General features: G+C 45.3%; 2 protein-coding genes across 4 annotated transcripts in view; one reads left to right on the top strand and one right to left on the bottom strand.

Annotated features, from left to right (window-relative positions):
- Nucleotides 1–15,880, top strand: part of KIAA0232 (KIAA0232 ortholog) — a 56,393-nt gene extending 40,513 nt beyond the window's left edge. For all 3 annotated transcript variants that reach the window (XM_077310605.1, XM_077310604.1, XM_077310606.1), the window contains 6 exons: nt 1,445–1,511; nt 2,115–2,196; nt 4,768–8,065; nt 11,683–11,791; nt 12,672–12,769; nt 13,343–15,880. In XM_077310605.1, coding sequence (XP_077166720.1) covers nt 1,445–1,511; nt 2,115–2,196; nt 4,768–8,065; nt 11,683–11,791; nt 12,672–12,769; nt 13,343–13,522 — 3,834 coding nt within the window. In that variant the 3' untranslated portion in view covers nt 13,523–15,880. The remainder of the gene's footprint in view (nt 1–1,444; nt 1,512–2,114; nt 2,197–4,767; nt 8,066–11,682; nt 11,792–12,671; nt 12,770–13,342) is intronic.
- Nucleotides 15,224–22,943, bottom strand: CFAP184 (cilia and flagella associated protein 184). The gene is made up of 2 exons (XM_077310796.1): nt 21,774–22,943; nt 15,224–19,515 (listed from the first exon to the last, which is right to left on the bottom strand). Exons 1-2 carry the CDS (start codon nt 22,941–22,943, stop codon nt 18,970–18,972), a joined length of 1,716 nt encoding a protein of 571 aa, XP_077166911.1. The 3' UTR covers nt 15,224–18,969.
- Between the last annotated feature and the right edge of the window lie 159 nt (nt 22,944–23,102).

The raw sequence follows: 23,102 nt of genomic DNA, 5'->3' as shown, positions 1-23,102 counted from the left end.
TCTCCCGAGGAGACCTCCTGTGCTAAGGGCCAACTCATGGTACTATCCTCCCCACTCAAAGCCCCCCTCCTCTATACCCTGGGCTCCTGGCTTGTGTAGATATGCGTGATGAAAGGCTTCCAGCAGTGCAGGTGCAAGATTCTGATATGTGGGTTCCCACAAACGCTTCTCAGGGCTGTACCCAACCCAGTCAATCAGATATTAGAGACGCTCGCAACATCATCAGGAGACCAGTACATTAGCTCCTTCAACTTTTTCATAGCCACCAATCGTTACAGGTGGCAGAGGGAAAAACTGCATACAAATAGAGTCTTGGACCATTTACGCACTGGGAACTTCACTCCCCCAGCTCTCATGCAGGAGCACAAATCGGGGGCGGATGAGGTGCACCGGACCAAATGCTCCCCTGTGTGAGTGCAGGAAGAGGTGGGCCAACCTGCCATGGCTAAAACTCCAGCCTGCACCCCGGCATGAAACCTCCAGTGTGTAAACGGTCTTGGGGGGATACAGGGATTGAAAGTGACCAGTGAAATACAGGGTGTACTTGCAGATGGGCTGGTCAGGCTACCCAAAAGGCAACAGGGTGATTTGTTGAATTACACGGAAGGGCCCATCTGCTTTCTAAAGTTTCATCTCTGCATACAGCTGGGACCAGTAACTGCCAACCCAAGCACTAGCCAACAGCATATAAATTTAAGCCATGTTGGATCAGGCCAGTGGCCCATCCAGTCCAGCGTTCTATGTCATGCAGTGGCCAAAACCCAGGTGCCATCAGGAGGTCCATCAGCAGGACCAGAACTCCAGAAGCCATGTTGGATCAGCCCAGTGGCTCATGGGGAGGTTCACCTCTTTAGAAATGGTTGCAGAGCCTGGGGAGGGGAGTGAAAAAATCCTTCTCCATGTTTCCTACTATTAATTAGAATTAGATTGGGGGGTGGTTGAGACACCTAACTATAATTTTGGTGTATGGAAGGTTTCAAAGATTGCAGCGTACCTACATCATCTGGTTTCAAGGAGGAGAGCAACAAAACTGCTGTTCTTCTGCAAATATTTGCTTCTGTGCTTTTATCTTGATATCTTGTATAGTTTTCTGTATCACAATAAGAGCCTTAAAGAGATTGCCAACAACTATTTTTCACTTTGCAAATTGATATAATTATGAATGGAATGCAACCTGGTGTAGCATAATGACTAAGATAGTCGGCTTGAGCAAAGGGAAGCCTGCACTACAAGTATCGCCTCAAACCAGAGCAAGCTACCATTTACTTGGTATCCATCTTCAGTTTCCCCACAGGAATCCGTAGGGCGGGGATAATATTGATATACCATACAGTATTTGTGCAGGCTGAATAATGCTTGTGGATCTCTTTAAACACTTGAAAAGATAATGAGTAAATTAGCATGCTGTTGAATAATATGCCCATTATTCATTGTTATTCTACAGAGCTCTGGGATTGAGACTTTAGTGGAAGAGCTCTGCTGCAGATTGAAGGATCTCCAGAGTAAACAAGGTGAGAACTCATTTTAGACGAAGTGGCTTCAGATATTAGACTTCGGGTCAGTGCCCCCCCCCCCCCGATATAACAGACTCTATGATGGCACAGTGCCTCCAGGGCAATTCCAGGGGTGCCTGATGACTTGTCTAGCCAACGAGGGGCCCAGATCTAACTCGCCCTGGCTTCAACCAAAGACTTGGCAGAGGAGCTCTGTCTTGCAAGCCCTGCAGAACTGAGAAAACTCCGTCGGGGCCCCTCATTTCTCCCAGGAGTTCTTTCTACCGAAAAGGCCCTGTCCCTGGTCAAGGCCAGGGAAACTTCCTTTTGGGCCACTCCTTTTAAATCCGTTAACTCTCTGTCTTGCTTGTCTCCAAATGAAAAGAATAGTATGCTACTAAAAGCTGGTGATACCAAAGCTTTGTTTGTAAATCCAGCATTTTTAATGGTTGCAAGAACCTATGAATCTTTAGGAGTCACTGAATCGTGGGGTTGTATTATTGTAGATTCAGTTCTGTAGGATGATGAATGCTTTTGTGTATAGTAAGAAGATATATAAGTGCAAGGGGGAAATGAAAGTCTGAGGCTGTGTTTTCAGGTGATTATCTTATTCTAAAACAGAAGAGAAGATTCACAAGAAACTTGAGGGCCCTTTGCCTCCTGAAGCTGATTTATCTCCTGCGGCAAAGGATCAAGTGGAAATGTACGTCTCCTCCTTTGTTACAGTAAAATGTCCTGTTTGCTTTCTGTTTACATATACCTATGCACACTTTGATGTATGATCCAGGGCTGCTTTGAAAAGACGACACTTTATTGTTACTACCTTGAAAGACAGGTTTGATAAACAGATTTGATCTCAGAAACCTTTTATTGGTTAGGGATGAGGTGGCTGATGACAGGCCAGGCTCCACTCTTCCTTGTCTAGGGTGTGGTGGCAGAACAGCTCCAGGATTTCCTGAATGACAAATCTGCCCTTGACACATTTCAGTCTGTTTTAGGCCTGGGTTTGGTACCAGAATGGCTTTAGTTGCACTGATGGGTGATCTTGGTTTAAATGTGGACAGGGAATAACCTTCTCCGTTGATGGGCCTCCCAGCAGTCTTTGATGCAGTTGACAACACCATTCTTATCCATTGGCTAGGAGATGTAGTTGGTATTAAGGGCATTATAGCCCTTTTGGTGGTTTCACTGTTTTTACTGTTTTATGTCTGACTGGAAGTGGCGTCTCCACTGCAAGTGCAGAATCAACCGAGTGGAATTTATCTTGTGGGATGTCACACTGTTCTGTGGTCTAGTGATTAAGAGCAGTGACCTGGATTTCCCACTCTTCCCCATGAAGCTTGCTGGGTAACCTTAGGCCAGTCACAGTTCCCCCAGAACTCTCTCAGCCTGATGTACCTCACAAGGTGTCTGGAACAAGGAATGGGAAGAAGATTGTAAGCTGCTTTAAGACTCCTTAGGGTAGAGGAAAATGGGATATAAAAGCCAACTCTCCTCCTTTCACCCATATTCTTTAAGATATACATGAGGCCACTGGAATGGCTGCTTTGGTGGCTGAAATGCCCAACCCCAATTGATATCCTAGATCAGGCTTTCTCAACCTGGGTCTCATGAAACTCTGGGGTTTCTTGATAGCCTTGGAAGGGTTTCCCAAATGGATGAGGGTTAATTAATTTAACATATTTTTAAAATTTGTTAAACATTTATTGAGTGATATGATTATATATGATCATGTTGACCTGCCTCCCCCTCCCAAATTGGTCAGTGATGGGCCTGGAGGGGCTGGGCGTGTCCACAGCTCTGCTTCCCAACTGTATTCTGCATGATTGCGCCACGTGGGGTTTCTTGAAGCCTGTTTCAGGGGTTTCTCAACCGTAAAAAGATTGAGAAAGGCTGTTCTAGATGGACGGAATCCACTAGTCCTAGATGAAGCACCATAGGCTTTTTAAGAGCTTGGGGGTGCTCATGAACCCTGATGCACAAAAGGGACTCACAGAAGCTTCTGTCCTGCCACAAATCTCATATGCCTGTGAGGTGATACAGGACTCTTTTTCTGCTGCTTTTCAAATAGCGAGGCAGGGCTCATGAACACCCCCAACTTCCTAACCTGCTCTGAAAAGCCAGCGTCACTCTTCTAGGACAAGCGGATTTAGTCCATCTAGAGCTGGGGTAGTCAAACTGCAGCCCTCCAGATGTCCATGGACTACAATTCCCAGGAGCCCCTGCCAGCGAATGCTGGCAGGGGCTCCTGGGAATTGTAGTCCATGGACATCTGGAGGGCCGCAGTTTGACTACCCCTGATCTAGAGTAAGGGTGGCCAAACTGTGGCTATCCAGATGTTCATGCATGGTGCTGGCAGGACTCATAGTAATTGCACTCCATGGACAGTTAATTTGGCCATCCCTGCTCTTAATTACACTGGTTGAAACATTGCATGCCCTTACATCATTGGGGCAGTGTTTTTCTCATATCAGTAATGTTGCCAAAAAGTTTGTTAGTTAGTTGTATATTATTAAAATTAGAATTAGAATTAGAATTCATTAAATATGCTTTTTGTAATCCATTTAAAAAGTAGGCAGCATTTTATCTTTTTGGAAGAGGAAATAGAATACTTTGAGATCAGCAGGCAAGGGTGTTCATAGCACAAAACAGAATTATTGCTAAGTAGCCAGTGACCATTAAAATTATTGTATCTGTGGCTCTTTGAACAAAGTAGAATTAGAAGAGATAAGTATAATGAGAGCCAGTTTGGTGTAGTGGTTAAGAGCAGGGGCCCTCTCATCTGGAGATGCGGGTTTGATTTCTCACTCCTCAACATGCAACCGACTGGGTAACTTTGGGCTAGTCCCAGTCCTGCTAGAACTTCGTATTGGGTATTTCCCATCTCAAGCACTGAAACAATGCTGCATTAACTACAACAGTGCTAGGAGCCAGCTTGGTGGCATGATTAAGAGCAGTGGCCTCTAATCTGGAGAATTGGGTTTGATTCCCCACTCCTCCTCCACATGCAGCCAGCTGGGTAAACCTGGGAGAGTCACAGTCCTGTTAGAGCAGGTCTCACGGAACAGTTCTGCCAGAGCTCTCTCAGTAGCCCCACCTACCTGTTGGGGTGTCAGTTGTGGGAAGAGGAAGGTGATTGTAAGCCACTTTGAGGTTCCTTTGGGTAGTGAAAAGCAGGGTATAAAAACCAAGTCTTCTTCTTCATAATAATATGTAATCTTTTTTACTGGCCATGTATCAATATAAACGTATGGAATTTCTTGTCTCTTTTCAGGTACTATGAAGCATTTCCACCTCTTTCCAAGAAACCAGTTTGCCTGCAAGAAATTATGACTGTATGGAATAAATCCAAAATTTGTTCTTACTCTAGCTCCTCCTCTTCTTCTACTGCCCCTCCAACTAGCACGGATACATCATCATCTCCCAAGGACTGCATTAGTGAAAATGAAGTATCTAAAGAAAGAAACAGCAACAAAGGACCAGCTGATGTGCACGAGAGAGCCTCACTGAAGAAAGATAAGGATGAAAAAGAGAACCAGTTTGGAAGCAGTGCTGTCGAAGAGAAACCCACTTTATACAAGAAGCAAGTCCGACATAAATCCGAGGGGAAGATGCGTCCTCGATCTTGGTCTTCTGGCTCTAGTGAAGGAGGTTCCAACTCTAGCGGCAACCAAGCTGCATTCAAAGCCACCACCAAATGTGTTAAAGTGAGGCATAAAACAAGGGAGGTTCGGAGCAAAAAAGGACGAAATGGGCCAAGCAGGCACTTGGTAAAAGCTAGTGAGAAGACCGAAAGAAAATTTCACGGTGGCGGCAGCAGCAGCAGCAGCAGCAGCAATGGATCTCTCAAACAACTGTGTAAAAGGGGCAAAAGGCCATTCAAAGAAACTGGAAGGAAAGATGTTGGGAACTATGAGGGAAGAGAGCTATATTTTGATAGCAGAAATGAAAAAGAATATAAAGAAGAGCCCTTGTGGTATACTGAGCCAATAACCGAATATTTTCTTCCCCAGAGTAGGAAAAGTAAGCTTGAGACCACCTACCGCAGCAGCAGGCAAGATGCGTGTGAGAGAACATCCGAGGCTGTAGAAGGACTGGCTGAATCAGTGCAAGGTCTTTGCATTAGCAACAATAATATTAATAAAACATACCTCGCGGCAGGTACTTTCATCGATGGCCATTTTGTGGAAATGCCTGCAGTTCTAAATGAGGACATTGGCCTCACTAGGACCTCAATGTGTTCTCAACCAGAGGACGACGCACACTCAGATGGTGTTCATCTGTCAGAACTAACACACTTCTATGAAGTGGATATTGACCAATCCATGTTGGATTCTGGTGCCTCAGGCAAGATGCAAGGAGAGAGTCGGATTTTGAATATGATTCGGCAGAAGAGTAAAGAGGGGGCTAATTTTGAGGCAGAATGTTGCATAGTGTTTGATGGGATGGAGTTGCAAGGGGAAAGTGCAATATGGGCAGACTCAGCCACCTCTGTTGGTGCTGAAGGGTGGTTCTTGCAAGATCTTAGTAATTTAGCTCAATTTTGGGAGTGCTGTTCATCTTCTAGCTCTGGTGATGCCGATGGGGAGAGCTTTGGAGGAGATTCTCCTGTTAGGCTTTCCCCTCCCTTAGACAGCACAATGCTTAATTCACACATGCTAGCAGGCAATCAAGAGCTGTTTTCAGATACTAATGAAGGGTCTGGTTTAAATTCTTTTTCAGTGTTTGAAGTGCAATGCAGTAATTCTGTCTTACCATTTCCTTTCGAAAAACTCAGTTTGGGAAATGAAAATACAGATTCTAGTAGCAATGTTGGTATGTTTGGGAAAACACAGTCTAGATTGTTAATATGGACCAAAAATAGTGCCTTTGATGAAAATGAACACTGTTCTAATCTATCAACAAGAACTTGTAGTCCATGGTCATACTCTGAAGAAACACGTTCAGACAATGAAACTTTAAATATTCCATTTGAAGAATCCCCTCAGTTTAATTCGGATGATGTTAATTATGTAGTTCCTAGAGCATCCTCAAGTTATGTAGATGAAGAAGTTATAAATTTTTTGCAAGAGGAAACCTGCCAGGAACAGGCTAGACCTTTAGGAGAAATGCCCACCTTAATTTTTACAAAAAAATCTAAACTAGAATCTATTTGTGGAATACAGTTAGAACAAAAATTTGAAGGCAAAGAATATGAACCTACACAGGCGTGTAGTGACAGCAGTCCACATGAAGATGACTATGGCTCAGGGGTTATTAAAGACATTTGGACAAATGTGTCAGACAGAAGTTCTGCAGCAATTGTGGAAATAGATGGCATAGAAGAGGAGTTATTTTCAGCTGATGTAAATAATTATTGCTGCTGCTTAAATAATGAAGCAAAGGAAGAAGTTCTTCAGGATCTGAATAAAGCTGTGCAGAGATCAGAATATCATCTTTGGGAAGGTCAGAAAGAGAACTTGGAGAAAAGAGCTTTTGCTTCAAACCGTGTATCAAAAGTAGATTGTGGCGATTATACTACACCCTCCAAACCGTGGGACGTGAACCCAGATAAAGAGAGTTCCTTTATTCTTGGTGGAGTCTATGGGGAGTTGAAAACGTTCAACAGCGATGATGAGTGGGCAGTGGTGCCACCCAGTCACCCAAAAGGCAATTTATTGCAGTGTGCAGCATCCGATGTAGTTACAATAGCTGGTACAGATGTCTTTATGACCCCAGGACACAGCTTTGCCCCTGGCCACAGACAGTTATGGAGACCACTGCTATCGTTTGAACAGAGCGAGCCGTTGAAGTGTGGTGATCACGGATTAAATAGGGGCTTTTCGTTTATCTTCCATGAAGACTTGTTAGAAGCTTGTGGTAATTTTCAAGGTGAGGAGTCTGGTGTTGAATACTCATTCTCTTCCTTTGACTTGAATAATCCATTTTCACAAGTCCTTCATGTAGAATGTACATTTGAACCAGAAGGGATTGCATCCTTCAGCCCTTGCTTTAAACCCAAATCTATCCTTTGCTCTGGCTCTGATAGAGAAGTTTTCCATCCTCGAATATGTGGTGCTGGAAGGACGCAGTACAGAGCGATACGGATTTCTCCAAGAACTCACTTCCGCCCAATTTCTGCCTCTGAACTTTCTCCATGTGGTGGAAGCGAGTCTGACTTTGAATCGGAGAAAGATGAGGGGAACGGTGCTGCCCCCCCTCCAGCGGAAGTGTTTGACGATCCACAAGCAGATCTCAAGCCACTGGAAGAGGATGCAGAAAAGGAAGGACATTATTACGGCAAGTCAGAGCTTGAGTCTGGGAAGTTCCTTCCGAGGTTAAAAAAGTGTGGGATGGAAAAGAGTGCCCAGACGTCTCTAGATTCCCAGGAAGAGTCATCTGGAGTGTTGCTGTCGGAAAATGAGAATTCTTGCTTGGAGTGCAGCAGGAACGAACTGCAAGACCCGAGGGCGGGGGAAAGCTCCCAAATGAATTGCAATGTTGTGGAGCCACAAGAAGAGGAGGCCAAGTCTTGCAGTTGTGCAGATGACTCGTACAAAGATAATCTTATTTCTTCAGCACAGCTGAAAGAGGTACCTTCTTGCATAATATATGTCTAGTGTTTTTTTTTTAATGTAGCTAAAAGTCGCTAGAAAGACTTTGTTGAATCACACGAAATGTAGTAGTTCAGCCATGCCTTAGTGCATTCAGCCCTGCAGAGCATGCAGATAGCCCTTGCTTGGCCTGGCAGGGAGGGCTGCAGGAGGCACCCAATCAAGCTGACCAAGAGGTGGGGCTGACAGGACCCTTCTCCATCCCTCCTTTGTGGAGGCAGGGCTGGACAGGCCTCGGGGGTGTGGCTCTTGTCTGGGGCCATTTTTTTCTTTCCAGGCTGCTTCTGATGTACTACAGAGGATAATTGGGGAAGATTTATTGAAAAAGCTGGCTGGAACCAACCAAGGATGCTTAAATGTCAAAATCCTGGCTTTTCCTGTATCCTCCGCTTCTGTTGGCCGCAGAGGATTGGTACCAGTTCTTCTGTGACAATGGCTTTAAACTACATGTAGAGTGGATATCAAGGGGGGAAATTTCATAGAGTAGTTTAGCAGTGGAACACACTGCCTAAGGAGATGGTGAGCTCCCCTCCCCCCCAGGGATCTTTAAGCAGTGGCTGGACAGATACCTATCATGGATGCTTTAGACTGATCCAGCATTGAGTAGGGAGTTGGACTAGAAGGTCTGTTATGGCCCCTTCCAATTCTATTTTTCTATATTATTTGGGGGTACATGGATGTGAGACATAAACCTGAGAGGTCTCACTGAATGGTCAATCAGCCAAGGATGTCTTGAGGACAAAATAGAGCAGCAGAATTATGAGGAAGGCTACTCTGGGCTGCCTGGAGGAAGGAATAGGCTAAACTGTATTTTAAAAGATTTTAAAAACAAAGGACAATTTGTGGCTGCTCTGAGGCTTGGAGACAAGAGGTACGGTGGAATTTGGGACCTAGAGTTCTTAATTACTTGTCTAAGTCAAGTGTCACAGGATTTGCGGGCCCTTCTGGTAGTTAAGTACCTTGTGTGTGCGCTTACCAGTTAAGCTGCAAAGTTGAACTGGTACCAGTTCTTCTGTGACAATTCCAAGTGGAATATGATTATCACTAGATGTAGCCAAAGATGCAGCCTATTCATAGTAATGCCCAGTTTGTGTAGACTCAGTTGTGCTAAATAGCAAGGCTTGGATCCATCAATGTACCTATACACACTTTTCCTATCCCCCTTTTACTGAGCAATCCCTGAAACATCTGAAAATCTGGATGTCCCAGGACCCTCAAAAGGACAAAAAGTCTTGTAGCCCGTAGTAGTGGTGGGGAGCTGGGTGAAATATCCCTACCATCCCCTGCCCTGATGGGAGCAATGCTGGCCAATAAGAACAGGAGGCCATTTCACTGAGTATCCCCTCCTCTCTACAGCCTGCTCCACAGTTATGTGTCTTGTGTTCTCCAGTGTCAGCTTTGAGAGGACTGGTCTGCAATTTATTAGCATAAATTATTCCCTACTTTCCTTCAATCGAAAGACAAAATACTATGCAGGTGGTTAAAGTTAATATGCTGTGTGCAGAAGGCAATAAGCATTTAAAGGCCAGTGATTGAGATGTTAAGCCCCCCTGGATGATTCAGGTACAGGTTTGGTTATGAATTTTGTAATATGTTTTGGATGATGTCATTGACTTTTCAGATTTAGAAAAGAAACACGAGTGGTGAGTTTGGAGCTTGATGATGCCTCTTTCTGGGTTAGAGCCATCTTTACCACAATAATTACAGTCCCTTTAATAACATAATCTGGATCTGTGACTGGCAGGACTCCAATTTAGTAGTCAGGCCAAGCATCTGCTCTCATACTTGTTGCTGTAGAAGGCATTCTGTCAATGAGCGCTTGAGAAGCACTCTGATTTCTGGTGGTGTGCCAGTTTCTTGCATGTAATTTCAGGCAGCAGTGTTTCCTTTCTTTTCTAGGGTAAGCCTGGACCAGTACTAAAAGGATTCCAAATAACTCTCTTTTTGGGGTTTGTTTTTTTGCCATCAAGTCAAAGCGAGAAACACTCAGAGGTGGTTTGCCGTTGCCTGTCTAGGTATCATCACCCTGATATTTCTTGATCGTCTCCCATCCAAATACATATCAGGGCCGACCATTGTTAGTTTCTGAGATCTGAGCTGTCTAGGTCAGGGCAATAATTCATTTTGAAATTTGTACTGCAGACACAAACACACACACACACATCCTGCAGCACTTCCCCCAGTTTGATATCACAGTTCTGTCCATCAGAGATGCTTAGATCACGTGTCCATCAGAGACGGGTTCTTATTTCATTATCACCAGTTTAAATGAATGCACTTCAGCCAGTCCTCTCTCAAGCAGTTGCCTTGTGATTCACGGGAAAATGCATAATGTATTTAAAAGGCAGAAGCTAAAACATCTGCCCAGTAGTATAGTCCTAACTTTTCAACTTTCTGGAAGTGACACAGTCTTGTTTAAAATGTTCTGATCATAAACTTGCAAGGAAGAAGAAACAAATCTCATTTTAAAAATATGTGGCTGGAAAAGCATGGGGACTTTCTGAGGAGGGCAGGGCTTCCGTCTTGCAGGATGTGAGCGTGCATAGAACCTTTATGACGGATTAAACACTGCCCGTGCCTCCAGTGCAGTCAACCTGGGTGTTAGCATTTAACTAAAAAGCCAAAAGCTTAAAACGAGAAACAGGTACAAAATGAAAGTATGTGTAGGTGAAAAACCATAGCCAGGAATATATTGCACATTGAACTTCTCAGTGAAATTATTTGCATTACTAGATTTAAAGCTTGTAGAATCTGTAAGTACAATGGGTGCTAGCATCCCCATCCCTCTCTCCTCCTCCCCGGGCAGCCCACCAGCACTCCCCCGTGCCCCGAAAAGGCCTGCCACGGCTTCTCCAAGTCTTGCAGGCCTTTTCAGGGCAGGGGACTCCCTTCTTGCTCCTCTCCCCCCCTGGCCAGCCCCAATGGTGCCAGTCAGGGGCAGACTGCAATTGCACCAGACTGCCCCTCACCAGGTTCATTGGGGGTCAGTCTGGCCTCTTTATTTCCAGTCCATGGGCCAATCAGCAAAGCTGTGCATGTCCTGATTGGCCCATGGACCAGAAACAAAGCCTGGACAAGCTCCGCACAGAAGGCCGCTGCCCAAATGTTAAAGGTAAAGGTATCCCCTGTGCAAGCACCGAGTCATGTCTGACCCTTGGGGTGACGCCCTCTAGCATTTTCTTGGCAGACTCAATACGGGGTGGTTTGCCAGTGCCTTCCCCAGTCATTACCGTTTACCCCCCAGCAAGCTGGGTACTCATTTTACCAACCTCGGAAGGATGGAAGGCTGAGTCAACCTTGAGCCGGCTGCTGGGATCGAACTCCCAGCCTCATGGTCAGAGCTTCAGACAGCATGTTGACTGCCTTACCACCCTGTGCCACAAGAGGCTCTTGCTCAAATATTAAGAGCAGCTATTTGTTAACGATTAGTATATAGAACCAATCAAGGATAAGACGGAGCCATTTAGTATTGCTAATAACACAAATGCCGTCACAGCTTGTTTTCACGTACAGATGAATCTTAAGCCACACCTGTATTTCATTGTGGTGAGATGGGCCATTTGCTTTGGACTGAAATGCAGTTATTCTCCAAACAGTTTCCTGGCTTGAATAATGATCTTCAGAAAATGAGCTACAATCAAGCAAAGCAGAGCTGGTGGGAGAAAGCTCTCTATACCCCACTCTTCCCTACGCCACAGTATGAAGGTAGCAGCATCTTTTTTGGCTGAAATGTAGACTAATTGGGTGCCCATAAATTAGAAGGAAAGACATCTAGGAAGCCAGTCGTCTTACCAAGAGGTGGAGAGAAATGTGCTGTCTTCTCCTTGCTGTGGCTTCCTTTCCAGTGCAACAGTGTGGTCAGATTCTAATCCCTTGCCAGAACGCTTGCTGGAGTCCCATTAGGGGTCTACATAGGGATTGTGGTGAAGGGATCGTTGCGCATGGTCCCGGGGCTGCCACAAACCCAGGATGAGGCTGCTGGCACAACTGCACTGCCTTTTTGGTTCTGCTAGCAGTCTTCTTCCTTCTGGTTTGCTGCTGGAAAAAGGACAGCGGAGCATGTCTGTATGAATTAACTAACTAATTAGTACATATTTATTAAAATATTAATAATACCCAGCTTTCCTCTTGGCTCAAGGCAGCTTGTCACACTGGCCTCGCTGCTTCCAGCTTAGCAGGATGGTTGGATTGATCAGCTTGAGAAGATACTGATGCATCTAGGAAACTAGGAGTAGTGAATTCAGAAATATGGGGAAATTGGGGGACACACACACACAAAAAGGTGCATTTTAATTCATGCTTTTATTCTGTCCTTTTTTGGCAAGACAGCTGTGCCAAGAGGGTGTGGTATAGAAATCAATCAAATAAATACATAAATAAAAAGGCCACAGAAGCCTCTTTCTTGTACTGGCTTGCATTACAGTTCTTTCTCCCTTTTGACATTTTAATTATTCTAAGTACACATCCTTATTTATCACCTAATAAAGATTTTTAGCATTACATTTAATTAAAACAACAGGTTGTAATAGAATTCCATTTTCTCTCCTCCATCTTCCAATGAACCTCTCAAATAAAACTTTTAAAGAATGCTGTACAAGTGTCGAGAAGGCGATTGCTATTGGAGAATGTACAGATATAAAAGAAATGCCGCACACTGAAGAACATCTTTTAGATATTAATATGGTAAGATTTTTTTGGTCACTATGGCATTGATTTCAACTGTCATATGACTAGATATGAAGCAATCTGGACCATATGCCTGTCTCCTTTTTGTTGTAAAACCATTTCATTCATCGAGGTTATTGGCCAGAATGGGATGTATCTGAAATGAATGTGATTTTTGCAAAATAAAATCATGCCTTGTTATGAATTCTTGGAAGGTTGCTTTGAAGGTGGCAAAATAATTGGGGGAAAGTTTTTAACAAAACTGTACTCGGGGAAATGAATGTGAAAAGCCAAGATTCAAGGAAACACTTGACTGAGAGGCAAGTCACCTTGTTGAGGGGAAGTTGTTGATTTCCCTTCTCAAAAAAGTCCACTGCTTTGAATTTCCTTTGGAATATGGGAAGTCCCAGGGGCTGCAATGGGGAAAGCCATATCCAGGTGTTCTTTTGAATCAAGGCAATGATGTGAGGATATAACTGTATATATATATAGCAGGGTTACTTTGCTCTGGGAAAAATATTATTCTTTACCATTCTTCTCCTTTTTGTAAATCCTCGTGTTTAACAACTTTTTAAAAACATGAATCCGTAGGTATCTTCTGTTCACGAAGCAAGATGTGCAAACCCTACAAGCTGCGAAACAAAATCAAATGGCTTTAGGAAGAAGCTCTACTCCAGTGATAGCTCCAGCTCTGAGGGCTCAGCTTCAGAAGGGGGAAATGGATGGGCAGATCCCTGCGAAGAGGAGCTTTTTTCTCGAACTCACCTGTAAAGCTACAAAGGAAAAGCGGATGATTAAGATTAGCCTGAGATGGAAAACTCTCTTCCTGAGAATCTGTAACTTGAAATTAAATTGAGTTTCCCCTTCAGTTAATGGATTCAGAAGTGTATTTATCTTTCTCTTCTTGGTATTTTTATTTTCAGTAGGTGGGAGCGCTGTCCCACTGGAAGGCTTTTTTTTTTTTCTCCCTCCAAACTCTTCGCTTCTTGGCTATTTGGACCTAGAGTAGATTGTGTTGTCAAATCCAGAATGGATGTGCATGTGATTTGTCTTGGTAGTATCACTGCTCTTTTGCATTCTAGCTGCAGTTACTTTTCTTTTGAACTGTAGCCCTGTCAGTATTACTACCTTACTAGCATTGCAGTGTCTACAACTATTCAGAGATTTTAACCTTTTAGCACATTAGGCTTTGTTCTTTAAGATTTGGGAGATAAATACTTAACACTGTAATCTATCAGTGCCTTTCTGAATGTGGGAGGAACGTGTGTGTGTGCCGTGTCCAGTCTTTAAGATCTCATAACTTTGGAGTAGGAATCCTAGGGCTGTGCTTTAGAGACTTTCAGAAACTGTGTTTTCTATGCTATGATCTCTCTTCTTGACTCAGACAACACAGTTGAAGCTATCATTTGTTTCCTTCTTGCTAACTGAGGAAGTCAAGGGTTTGTGTAGGCAAGGGGGGAAACCACAATTTTCTCTCCCCCTCTCCCTCTTGTTTGTCTTTTTCAGGGTTTGGTGTTGTAAAGTAAATAATTAAAAGCAAGGGACACTTAACTGACAGTTCCCTGGCACACTTCTTCATAGGAAAGCCCTTTTGATTGAGTGGCACTTGTAGCTAAGTGTGCCTCGGATTTTGTCCTTAAACTCCCCCCCCCCCGGGAAATCAGTGGGCCGTGGATTGTGTCACTATCTACAGAGATCTGGCCTGGATGACTGAAGCCATCTCAGAGTCACTGTTCAGCCGTTTCTATGCAGAGGGCTGGCGGGTCATTCAAAGGAAATCCAGTGGCTCCTGCAGTTAGCTATTCTTGTGGCTCTGATTTAGCAAAACTGGTAGCTTAAACTTTGTCTGAGAGAATGTTAGGAATAAGTTGTGTGTTGTAAGTGGGAGTGGAGGACATGTGTGATTGCAGTAGTGATTGTTGCTTTATGTGACCTGCTCTTAAAAGTTTATTTTAACATAGTCAATGCATTTGTCTTGTTGTAACTGTGCAAGACTATCAACTCCCTGTGCTACTAACGTATTATGCAAATCATATGAGCCAGGAGGAGCAATATTGGTTTTTATCATTTCATAGTTTAAAAAAAAATGATCTATACAATAGTAGCATGTTTAAGACATCAGAAAAGTGCAGAAAGTTTACTATTGACTTGAAAATGCTAAGCCATTAATTTTGAGAGGCAAGAAACTCCTAACAATTATATAGTTAGTTGTCTGAAGTGATGGGCTAAACTGGCTTTGAAACTCTATTCTGTACTAGTGAGCTAAACTGAATTTGAGTTTTGTTGCCTTTTCTTAATTGGTAGTACATGATTAAGATCTCGGGTATCAACACCTTCTAAGGTTGCATGTATCTTTTCTGTTGAAATTGGACTCCATTGGCTTGGTTTGTACTTTACAGGGAAATGTTATTAATAACTGCTTTTAAGCTACATTATTTTATTCAGTGAAACTTTACAGCGTTTTTTTTCCTGTTCTTCTCCTTCCTTATTTGAGATTCTGGATAAGTTTTCATTTATTTACTTTCTTCTGGAGCTTCCTTAAAAATGTTGTATAGCACATGCACTGAGAATATTGTCTGTTGACATGAAAGCAAAAAGAACGAAACCAAGAAAATCCTAATGATTAACATAACTAGAGTGTCATTATTAGAATAAAGAATGACCAAACAGGAATATTTGGGAGGGAAAACCCACACCTTTTAAACTCAGCTTATTTAGGATAGAGATCTCAGTGAAAGGGTGATGTTGATGTTGGTTATCTTATGATTTAATATTTTAACACCTTTGGAAATTTACATGTTACATGTGTGGGCAATAACAAATAATATTTATTTGTTTTCATAATTGAATGGAAAAAAATTGAAGCTTTCCAGTGAGAAGGTTGACGTGTGAGTTTGTGTTTTTGGGGTTTTTTTGCAAGGATAATTTAAAAGTGGAGATGCTGAAATGCACTGTGGTATGAAGCGCATATCCGTAGCACTGAAGTATCAGTTTTTCATTCCTGGGCTGAATTTGTTTCTACTTTTTTGCTTCAAGTGCTTGTATTGTTCTGATTTCACATACACCAGAGTAACTGAATTTGTTTTTTGTGGAGTTACTTAACACCAAATAAAAGATAAAAGGACAGTTGCATTGGTTTTGCTTTGTGTTCTTCTAATCAGCATACAGGATTTCCCATTTAGGACTGTGATAATGCTCATGAGCGACAAATTATCCAAACACTAAGCAAACTAAATGTACGCAAGACAACCATCTGGGCTAGAAGAGGATTATACAAAGAAATCTATTAGCCTAAAAAGAGAGTTGGGTTTTATACCCACGTTTTTTATATCCCCTTTTGTTGTTGAATTCCTCACAGTAATGCTGGCCCTTTTCCTATTGAAATTGCAGTTGCAGAGAAGACTTCTGTACCTATTCTTTGATTTTAGCACCCTTGGATCTCTCAGCTTCCTTACTACCATTTTTGGAGCCTCTTAGGAGAACTGTCTAGGAGTTGGGGTGCCTCTACCACACTTATTCCTAACTTAAGTGGACTGTACCATTGCAGCAAAATCATTTTTAAAGAACTGTTTTGATGCACTAGAACTTATTGTCTTCTCTCAAACCTCTTAACATCTCTTCTTTACATCTCATAGGGTGTTCTCCCCCCTTCTGTACCATGGGGGTCAGTTCTCATTGCCCTCTCTAAGAGGGTTATACAAAGAAATCTATTGGCCTAAAAAGAGAGTTGGTTTTTATACCCCACTTTTCACTACTTGAGTCTCAAAGCGGTTTACAATTCTCTCCCTACAACAAGACACGTTGTGAGGGCTGAGAACTGTGAATGGCCCAAAGTCACCTAGCAGGTGTTATGTGGAGGGAGAGTGGGGAATCAAATCCAGCCCTCCAGATTAAGAGGTCGCCACTCTTAATCTAATGCTGGTTCTCAGCATGGACAGCAAAGTGGGCGAGCCTTAAGAGGACTGAAAAAGCCCTGCCTTTGGTCCTCCTGGCCTCCACAGGTGGGGCATAGAGAACAGAGGACTTTCTTGTGTGAGATCTTAACGGGTGGGCTGGAATTACAGGAAGAGGCCAGCCTTCATGCGCCCTAAACAGTCAAGTCTTTACTGTGCACAGCTAGTGCAGCTACATCTCTGGATTGTTACACCCCTCTATCAGTGGCTGTGCTCGTTTCAATGGAGAGCAAAATCTTTGCCACGCATTTCCTTTCATTTTATCCCATTCATTGGGCCGTGGCATTCCTTAGCGTATCTATGGCTTCTCTTCCTCCTCACTGTGAGAGCTTCCTGAAGGCAGGCAAGCTTATGATACAAGTAATGACTCAGACTAGGCTCATTTGAATTGCTCGCAAGTTGGAAAGCCATTAGCCCTCTGCTTCTCAAGTCAGGACAGTCTCAGCACTACAAGAGTGCCTTTGGCCCTTAGCTGCTTTCCTCCTGGATCATTTTGAAGCACACATGTTGCTTTTCCATGGAAAAAGAATACTCAGCTCTCCTTTATGCCAGGCTGAATTGCATTTAGCTCAAACGACAGCCCTAATAGCCAAACATTTATGTCCACTAGAGTTCTCTTGACAATGTTTGAGGGGGGACCCTGTGTTTATTTTCTGTTCTTATTTAATCTATTGCATATATGTTTCTCTCTAACCTACCTAGTTTTACAGTACTGGTGGGAAAGCAGCGTTGGGCGTAAAGGGAATGTTACATTACAGCATGCCTCATGCTTTCACTCTGAGCCTCAAGGGTAGCTGCCATAGAATTATTAAAAACAATAATAGTGTAATTTTAAAAATACCATCAACAAAAGAACCACTATTGGGTAACCAGCAAAATGTAGCAAGCTATCTACATTTGTTGGGTTTTACTGAAGTTTTACATTGTCAGTAATCTCTCACATTGTGGGATGCAAAACAAAAATGTTCTAAACAAAACAGGAATGTTATTACAGACTCCTTTCTTTAACTGGCATTTATGAAGAAGAAAAGTTGGTTTTTTATACCCCATTTTTCAGTGCCCTAAGGAGTCTCATGGCAACTTACAAACACCTTTTCCTTCAACAGACACCCTGTGAGTAGGTGGGGCTGAGAGAGCTCTGACAGAAACTGCTCTGTCAGAACAGCATTATCAGATCTGTGATGAGCCCAAGGTCACCCAGCTGGCTGTGCATGGAGGAGCAGGGAATCAAACCAGCTTGCCAGATTAGAAGCTGCCACTCTTAAGCACTACATCACGCTGGCTCTCAGTAATAGTGTAATTTATGCTACATTTACATTAAATGTCATACTATTTGCTATCTGGTGGCTTCATACCTGTACTGGTTTCCCTCATGAAGATAAACAGGATTTTTTAACCTCTCACAGTCGCTATTATGTATGATTGCTGTCAGTATAGGCTAAAACATGATTAAGAATCTACAGACAGTGTTGGGTTATACTCTCACATGGCTGAGCTAATCATGCAGGAAGGCGGTGAAGCACTTGGTTTAAAGTTATGAATACAACTGAGAATCCTTTCACACACACCCATTAAAATGAACAGTACTGACAGGTGCAACTGAATCCAGTGGCTGCCACCATGCAACTCGGCCAGTTTTCCTGGCTGCCAAAGGGATGGAAGGAAGAAAAGTTGGAGATAATGGAGTCAGATAATGGTTGGTTGGTTGCTGAGTGGGAAGAACAAAAACAAGTCAGGCAAGGGGAAGATTTGGTGAGAAGGGAAAGAGAAATAGTGGGGGGATGTAAAAATGAGATGCCCTCAGCAAGTCCATGTGGTCTCCTCCTTGTACAATTCTAGTAGGGAATACCAATGTGCATTTTAATTCTCCAATCACACAAAAGGAAGGGTATTATGGCCTTGCCCCCCAAAAAGGGCTGCATAGTTCCATCCCAAAAAGAGTAGCAGCAAGGAAAGATCAACTAGCATTCTTCCTAACTGGAGATAAATATCTTTAGCAGCACTTCACTGTTAAAATAACAGCCTAAGGGCTAGGTGGGCAGCTAGGGACAATCTGGTGGTATCGCCGCCAGTTTGCCCCCGGCCACTGAGACCGCGGCAAGTAAGTGTTGTCTTTTCATATATGGGCCTGCCACCAGTGTATTGAATGCTTTATGTGAGCCAAGAGGCAAACCACTTTTTCTCAGGAGAATAAAAATGCCATAAATATATTTAATATTCTTTGTTCACACAAAAATGTAATTTCGACATGGAACTCAAAGTTGTTCAGATAGGCAGGAAAGATTTTATTCCTCTGATTTTCTTCTTAACTCCATCACAGGTTAGGGCAAGTCCAGCATGCTGAAGTTTCAGTACTTCCAGCCTCTCCTTCAGTACCTCCGCAGCATTCACTTTCTCCTCAAAGTCCCTCAACAAGACTTTATCGCCAAGCAAGCCACATTTCTGGTGAAGCTTTTCATTGTCTATTCGCAGCCTATCGCGTGCCTGTTTGGTCTTGGTTAGGATATCTCTTCTTTGGGCTACCAGGGCCTCCACTGCCATCAGCTGAGCCTTTTGGCCTTGATTCTCAGCTTCCACAAACTGCAGTTTTTCCTTTACTTGGGTTAGGACCTGTACTGTGTTGGTGATCTTTCTCCGGAGCTTCAGAAGCTCCTCATTGCGTTCTTCTATTTTCTCGTTGTAGGTCTGGTTTTCAATCTTCAGCTGCTCAAAATCTATTAAATGCAGACCCTCTGCTAACTCCTCCTGGGCTTTTAAGCTTGCTTCAAGCTTAGAGATCCTGTGTTTCAACTTTATGTTTTCCAGACGGACCTAAAATGATTTAAAACAGGTCAACTACACTGGCAAATCATTTGTCTGTTCTAGTTTTACTCAAGCTGTACATTGATGCCAGAGAAGAGGCAGCAGACAGGCACCCTTACATTATACCTGGATAATAAAGTCAGAGTCCAATAGCACCTTTAAGACCCACAGAGTTTTATTCAAGGTGTGAGCTTTTGAGTGCAAGCACTCTTCCTCACACTTTGAATAAATCTTTGTTGGTCTATTGGACTCTGATTTTATTGTGCTACTTCAGACCAACCAAGCTACCCACTTGAATTTATGCCTGGATGTTCACCTTGATAAATATGGCTACCAAATGTCATAAGCAAGGCCAGAAAATGAAGAGGCAACAACCAGGGATGGTGGGGATATCTTGCTGCATCCTATTAGCCCAGGGATTCCCAACCAGGGGGGCTTTGGTCTTCCCCTTCCTGACTCAATGGATTTGACCACAAGCTAGGGAACTGGCTGGGTGGTGATGTCACTGTAGCAGGGAAGCATGGCCAGGTGACGAACACTTCCAGGGCTCCTCAAAGCCTAAAAAATTATCTCAGGGTCATGGTCAAAAGGTTAAAAACCTGGAACCTGCCTTTCATCCATGCAAACAGTTCAGAGACAGAGATTGGCCCTGCTGAAGGAAAAGCATGCCTCAAAGAATATGACAGAGATGGAAAGTGAAATCTGATGTCTTTATTATTATTATCCCCACTTTGTAATTCATTAGAACAAAGTTTGAGTCCAGTGGCACCTTCAAGACCAACAAAGTTTAATCCTGGGTATAAGCTTTTGGGTGCATGCACACAAAAGAATTAAACTTCATTGGTCTTAAAGGTGCCACTGGACTCAAACTTTGTTCTACTGTTTCAGACAAACATGGTGACCCACCTGAATTTGTAATTCATTATCATATAAGAACTAAATTTTAGGAGTGAGGTCAATTTAAAAATTGCTGAGCTGCCCATTTATCTGTCCTTTGGTGTGCTGGTGATTTCCTAAGTCACACATATGATATTCCCCATGCTAAATAAATCCAGAATGACTGTATTAGTCTGTTGCAGCAAAAATGAACTGGAGACACTCAGCAAGCTTTTTATTACAGCATACTGTTTTCTGGACCAGTGCCCAAGTATATCAGTTGCCCTGAGTTTTAGTCTACAAAAGCTAACAATTGTTGACATCCAGGTTTGATCAGTGGATTTTGCTGAGTGTGGCAGCGTGTATAAGCAAGGAAATGGATTACTACCTCCACAAAAATCAGAAGATGAAATCTAAAGTATCTTTAGGCTATGAAAAGGCTTTTTGCACATCCACTTAAAGCAGGCTTTCTCAACATGTTTTTTTGTGAAACCTTGGGCTTCTCAACAGCCTTGGAAGGATTTTGCTGATTGGGTGGGAGTTAATTAAAATTCATTAATATATTTTAAGTTTGTTTAAAAAATTTATCAGGTGATATGACCATATACAATCATATTGGCCTGCTTCCCCTCCCCAAACAATGATGGGCCTGAAGGAGATGGGAAGGCTCATAAAAATCCTTGCTGACTGAGGCTCATTGCATGTGGCTCATTTTAACTTAACTGCACGGGGGAGGATGACAACAGTGCTGAATGCCTGCCCCAGCCCTGGGCCACAGAGTGCTCTCTCTTGGGCTGTAGGCAGCCCCTTCCTGGCATGGCTGCAGGAGGGGAAGGGATGGGCAGATCTCCACATCCCGATTTTTTTCTTTTCCTCTGGGCTGGGGCTGGCTGCTGAGGGAAGCAGAGTGCTGGCTCATGGCTGCCTCTCTTGAGCCACCCTGGTTGAGCCTTGTGACTGCAGTAGCTAGCTGAAGTGTGTGAGAGCTGCCTTTCTGACTGGCACACTTGAAGCTTGGGGAAAGGGGCAGACAGGTAGGCCGGCACCAAGGCCAGGGAGCTATACAGAGAGCGCAGCCAGTCACTGGTGGGGGAAATGGTGTAGGTCTACGCTGGTGCAGCAGAATGAGCTACTGGTTTATTTCTGGGGTGTGTGACGTCACATCCTGTTGGAGTGTCTGGGTGATGTCACTTCTGAGGGCATAGCTGGGAGTTGTGGCTTGCCGACATCAGTTCTGGGGTTTCTTGAAGCTTGAAGGGGTTTCTCATGGGTGGTAAGTCTACCAATGGCTGACTCAGAGTAAATTATTGTTTAGAAGTAAAAACAGACACCCATAAGGTAAATGGGCAAAGATGACAAGGCACTAAACCTTCAACACTGTCTCTGCTCACCTCCGTCATCTCCTTTTCCTTGCTCTCCTCTCTACACTGGATCTGGTCGACCTGCTGGATGGCGGCCTGCTTGCCGCCCAGGCGCCGGCCCATGGTGTGGACGGCCACCTCCTTCTTGGCGGCCTGATAGGCCCTCCACTGGCCGCCGACCTTGGCCAGCTTCTCCTCGCAGGTGTGCCGGAGGGCGTCCACCTGCTGCTGGTACCAGCCCATCTCCTCGTGCTGCTGGCTGCGCAGCTCCTGCAGCATGGCCAGGTAGCGGCCGTAGCGCTGCTCCTTGTCGGAGATGTGCTGCTCGAGCTCGGCGCGGGCGCGCTCCTTGCCCTTGGCCTTGTTCAGCGCCTCGGCCAGGCGGCTTTGCAGCTTGGAGCTGTAGCGCCGGAGCCGGGCCCGCTCGGCCGCCAGCTGCCGGTACTGCTCCACCAGCTCGGCCCGCTGCCGCTGCTCCTCGGCCCGGCGCGCCTCCGCCGTCTCCTCGCTCTCGGCGTCCGACGGCGGCCCCTCGGGGCTCCCGCCCGGCTCCAGCGCCTCGCCGCCGCTCTGCGCCTCCAGCTCCCGCAGCCGCTGGCTGATACGGCGGCCCAGCGGCTCGCCCACCTGCAGCGCCGGCGGCTCCGGGGACTCGCCCTCGTCGAAGCTGGCGCTCGTGGGCAGCAGCCCCGCCAGGGAGCCCTGCCGCGGGGGAGACGCCGCCGCCGCCGCCCCCTCCGGCTCCCCCTCCGGCCCCTCCTCCGCCGCGCCCCCCTCGGCCCCCTCCTCCGGCGCCCCCTCCTCCTCCTCCTCCTTCTCCGGCGACCCCTCGGCCTTCTCCGCCGCCGCTCCCGCCTCCTCCTCCTTCTCCGGCGAGCCCTCGGCCTTTTCCTCGGGCGACCCCTCGGCCTGCTCCTCCGGCGAGCCCTCGGCCTGCTGCTCCTCCTCCTCCTCCGCCGCCGCCTCGGGCTGCTCCTCCTCGGGCTGCTCCTGGACCTTTTCCTCCGCCTCCGCCGCCGCCAACAGGGCGCTGGTGGTGGACGCGGCGTCCGTCATCCTGGGGCTCCCCTCCGCGCCGCCCGCCGTGGCCTCCTCCGCTTCCCCCTGGGCCGGCGGGGCCTCCTCGGGGCCGGCGCCGGCGCCTTCGGGCAGCGCCTCATCGCGGGGCTCGGCCTCGGCCGCCGCGGCCTCTCCCTCCATCGTCCCCTCAGCGGCGGCTCGGCGCCCGCGTCGCCATGGCAGCGGCCCCGCCTGCCCTGGGCCAATGAGGCCGGAGGAAGAGGCTTCGGCGTCTGGTTGGCGGTTGCCCGGGGGAACGGCGTCCCGCGGCCCGCCGCTGGTTGGCTCCCCGCGCGCCGT

This window comes from Paroedura picta, chromosome 14 (genome assembly GCF_049243985.1).
Source record: "Paroedura picta isolate Pp20150507F chromosome 14, Ppicta_v3.0, whole genome shotgun sequence".
Classification (NCBI taxonomy): domain Eukaryota; kingdom Metazoa; phylum Chordata; class Lepidosauria; order Squamata; family Gekkonidae; genus Paroedura; species Paroedura picta.
Note: the sequence above shows the minus strand (reverse complement) of the source record. Positions and strands in the feature narration are given on the sequence as shown.

Coding starts and splice junctions, on each gene's coding strand:
- CFAP184 (XM_077310796.1), bottom strand. CDS start 22,943: ATGGAGGGAGAGGCCGCGGCGGCCGAGGCCGAGCCCCGCGATGAGGCG. Junction 19,516..21,773: donor AGGAAAAGGAGATGACGGAG/GTGAGCAGAGAC, acceptor AAATCATTTTAG/GTCCGTCTGGAAAACATAAA.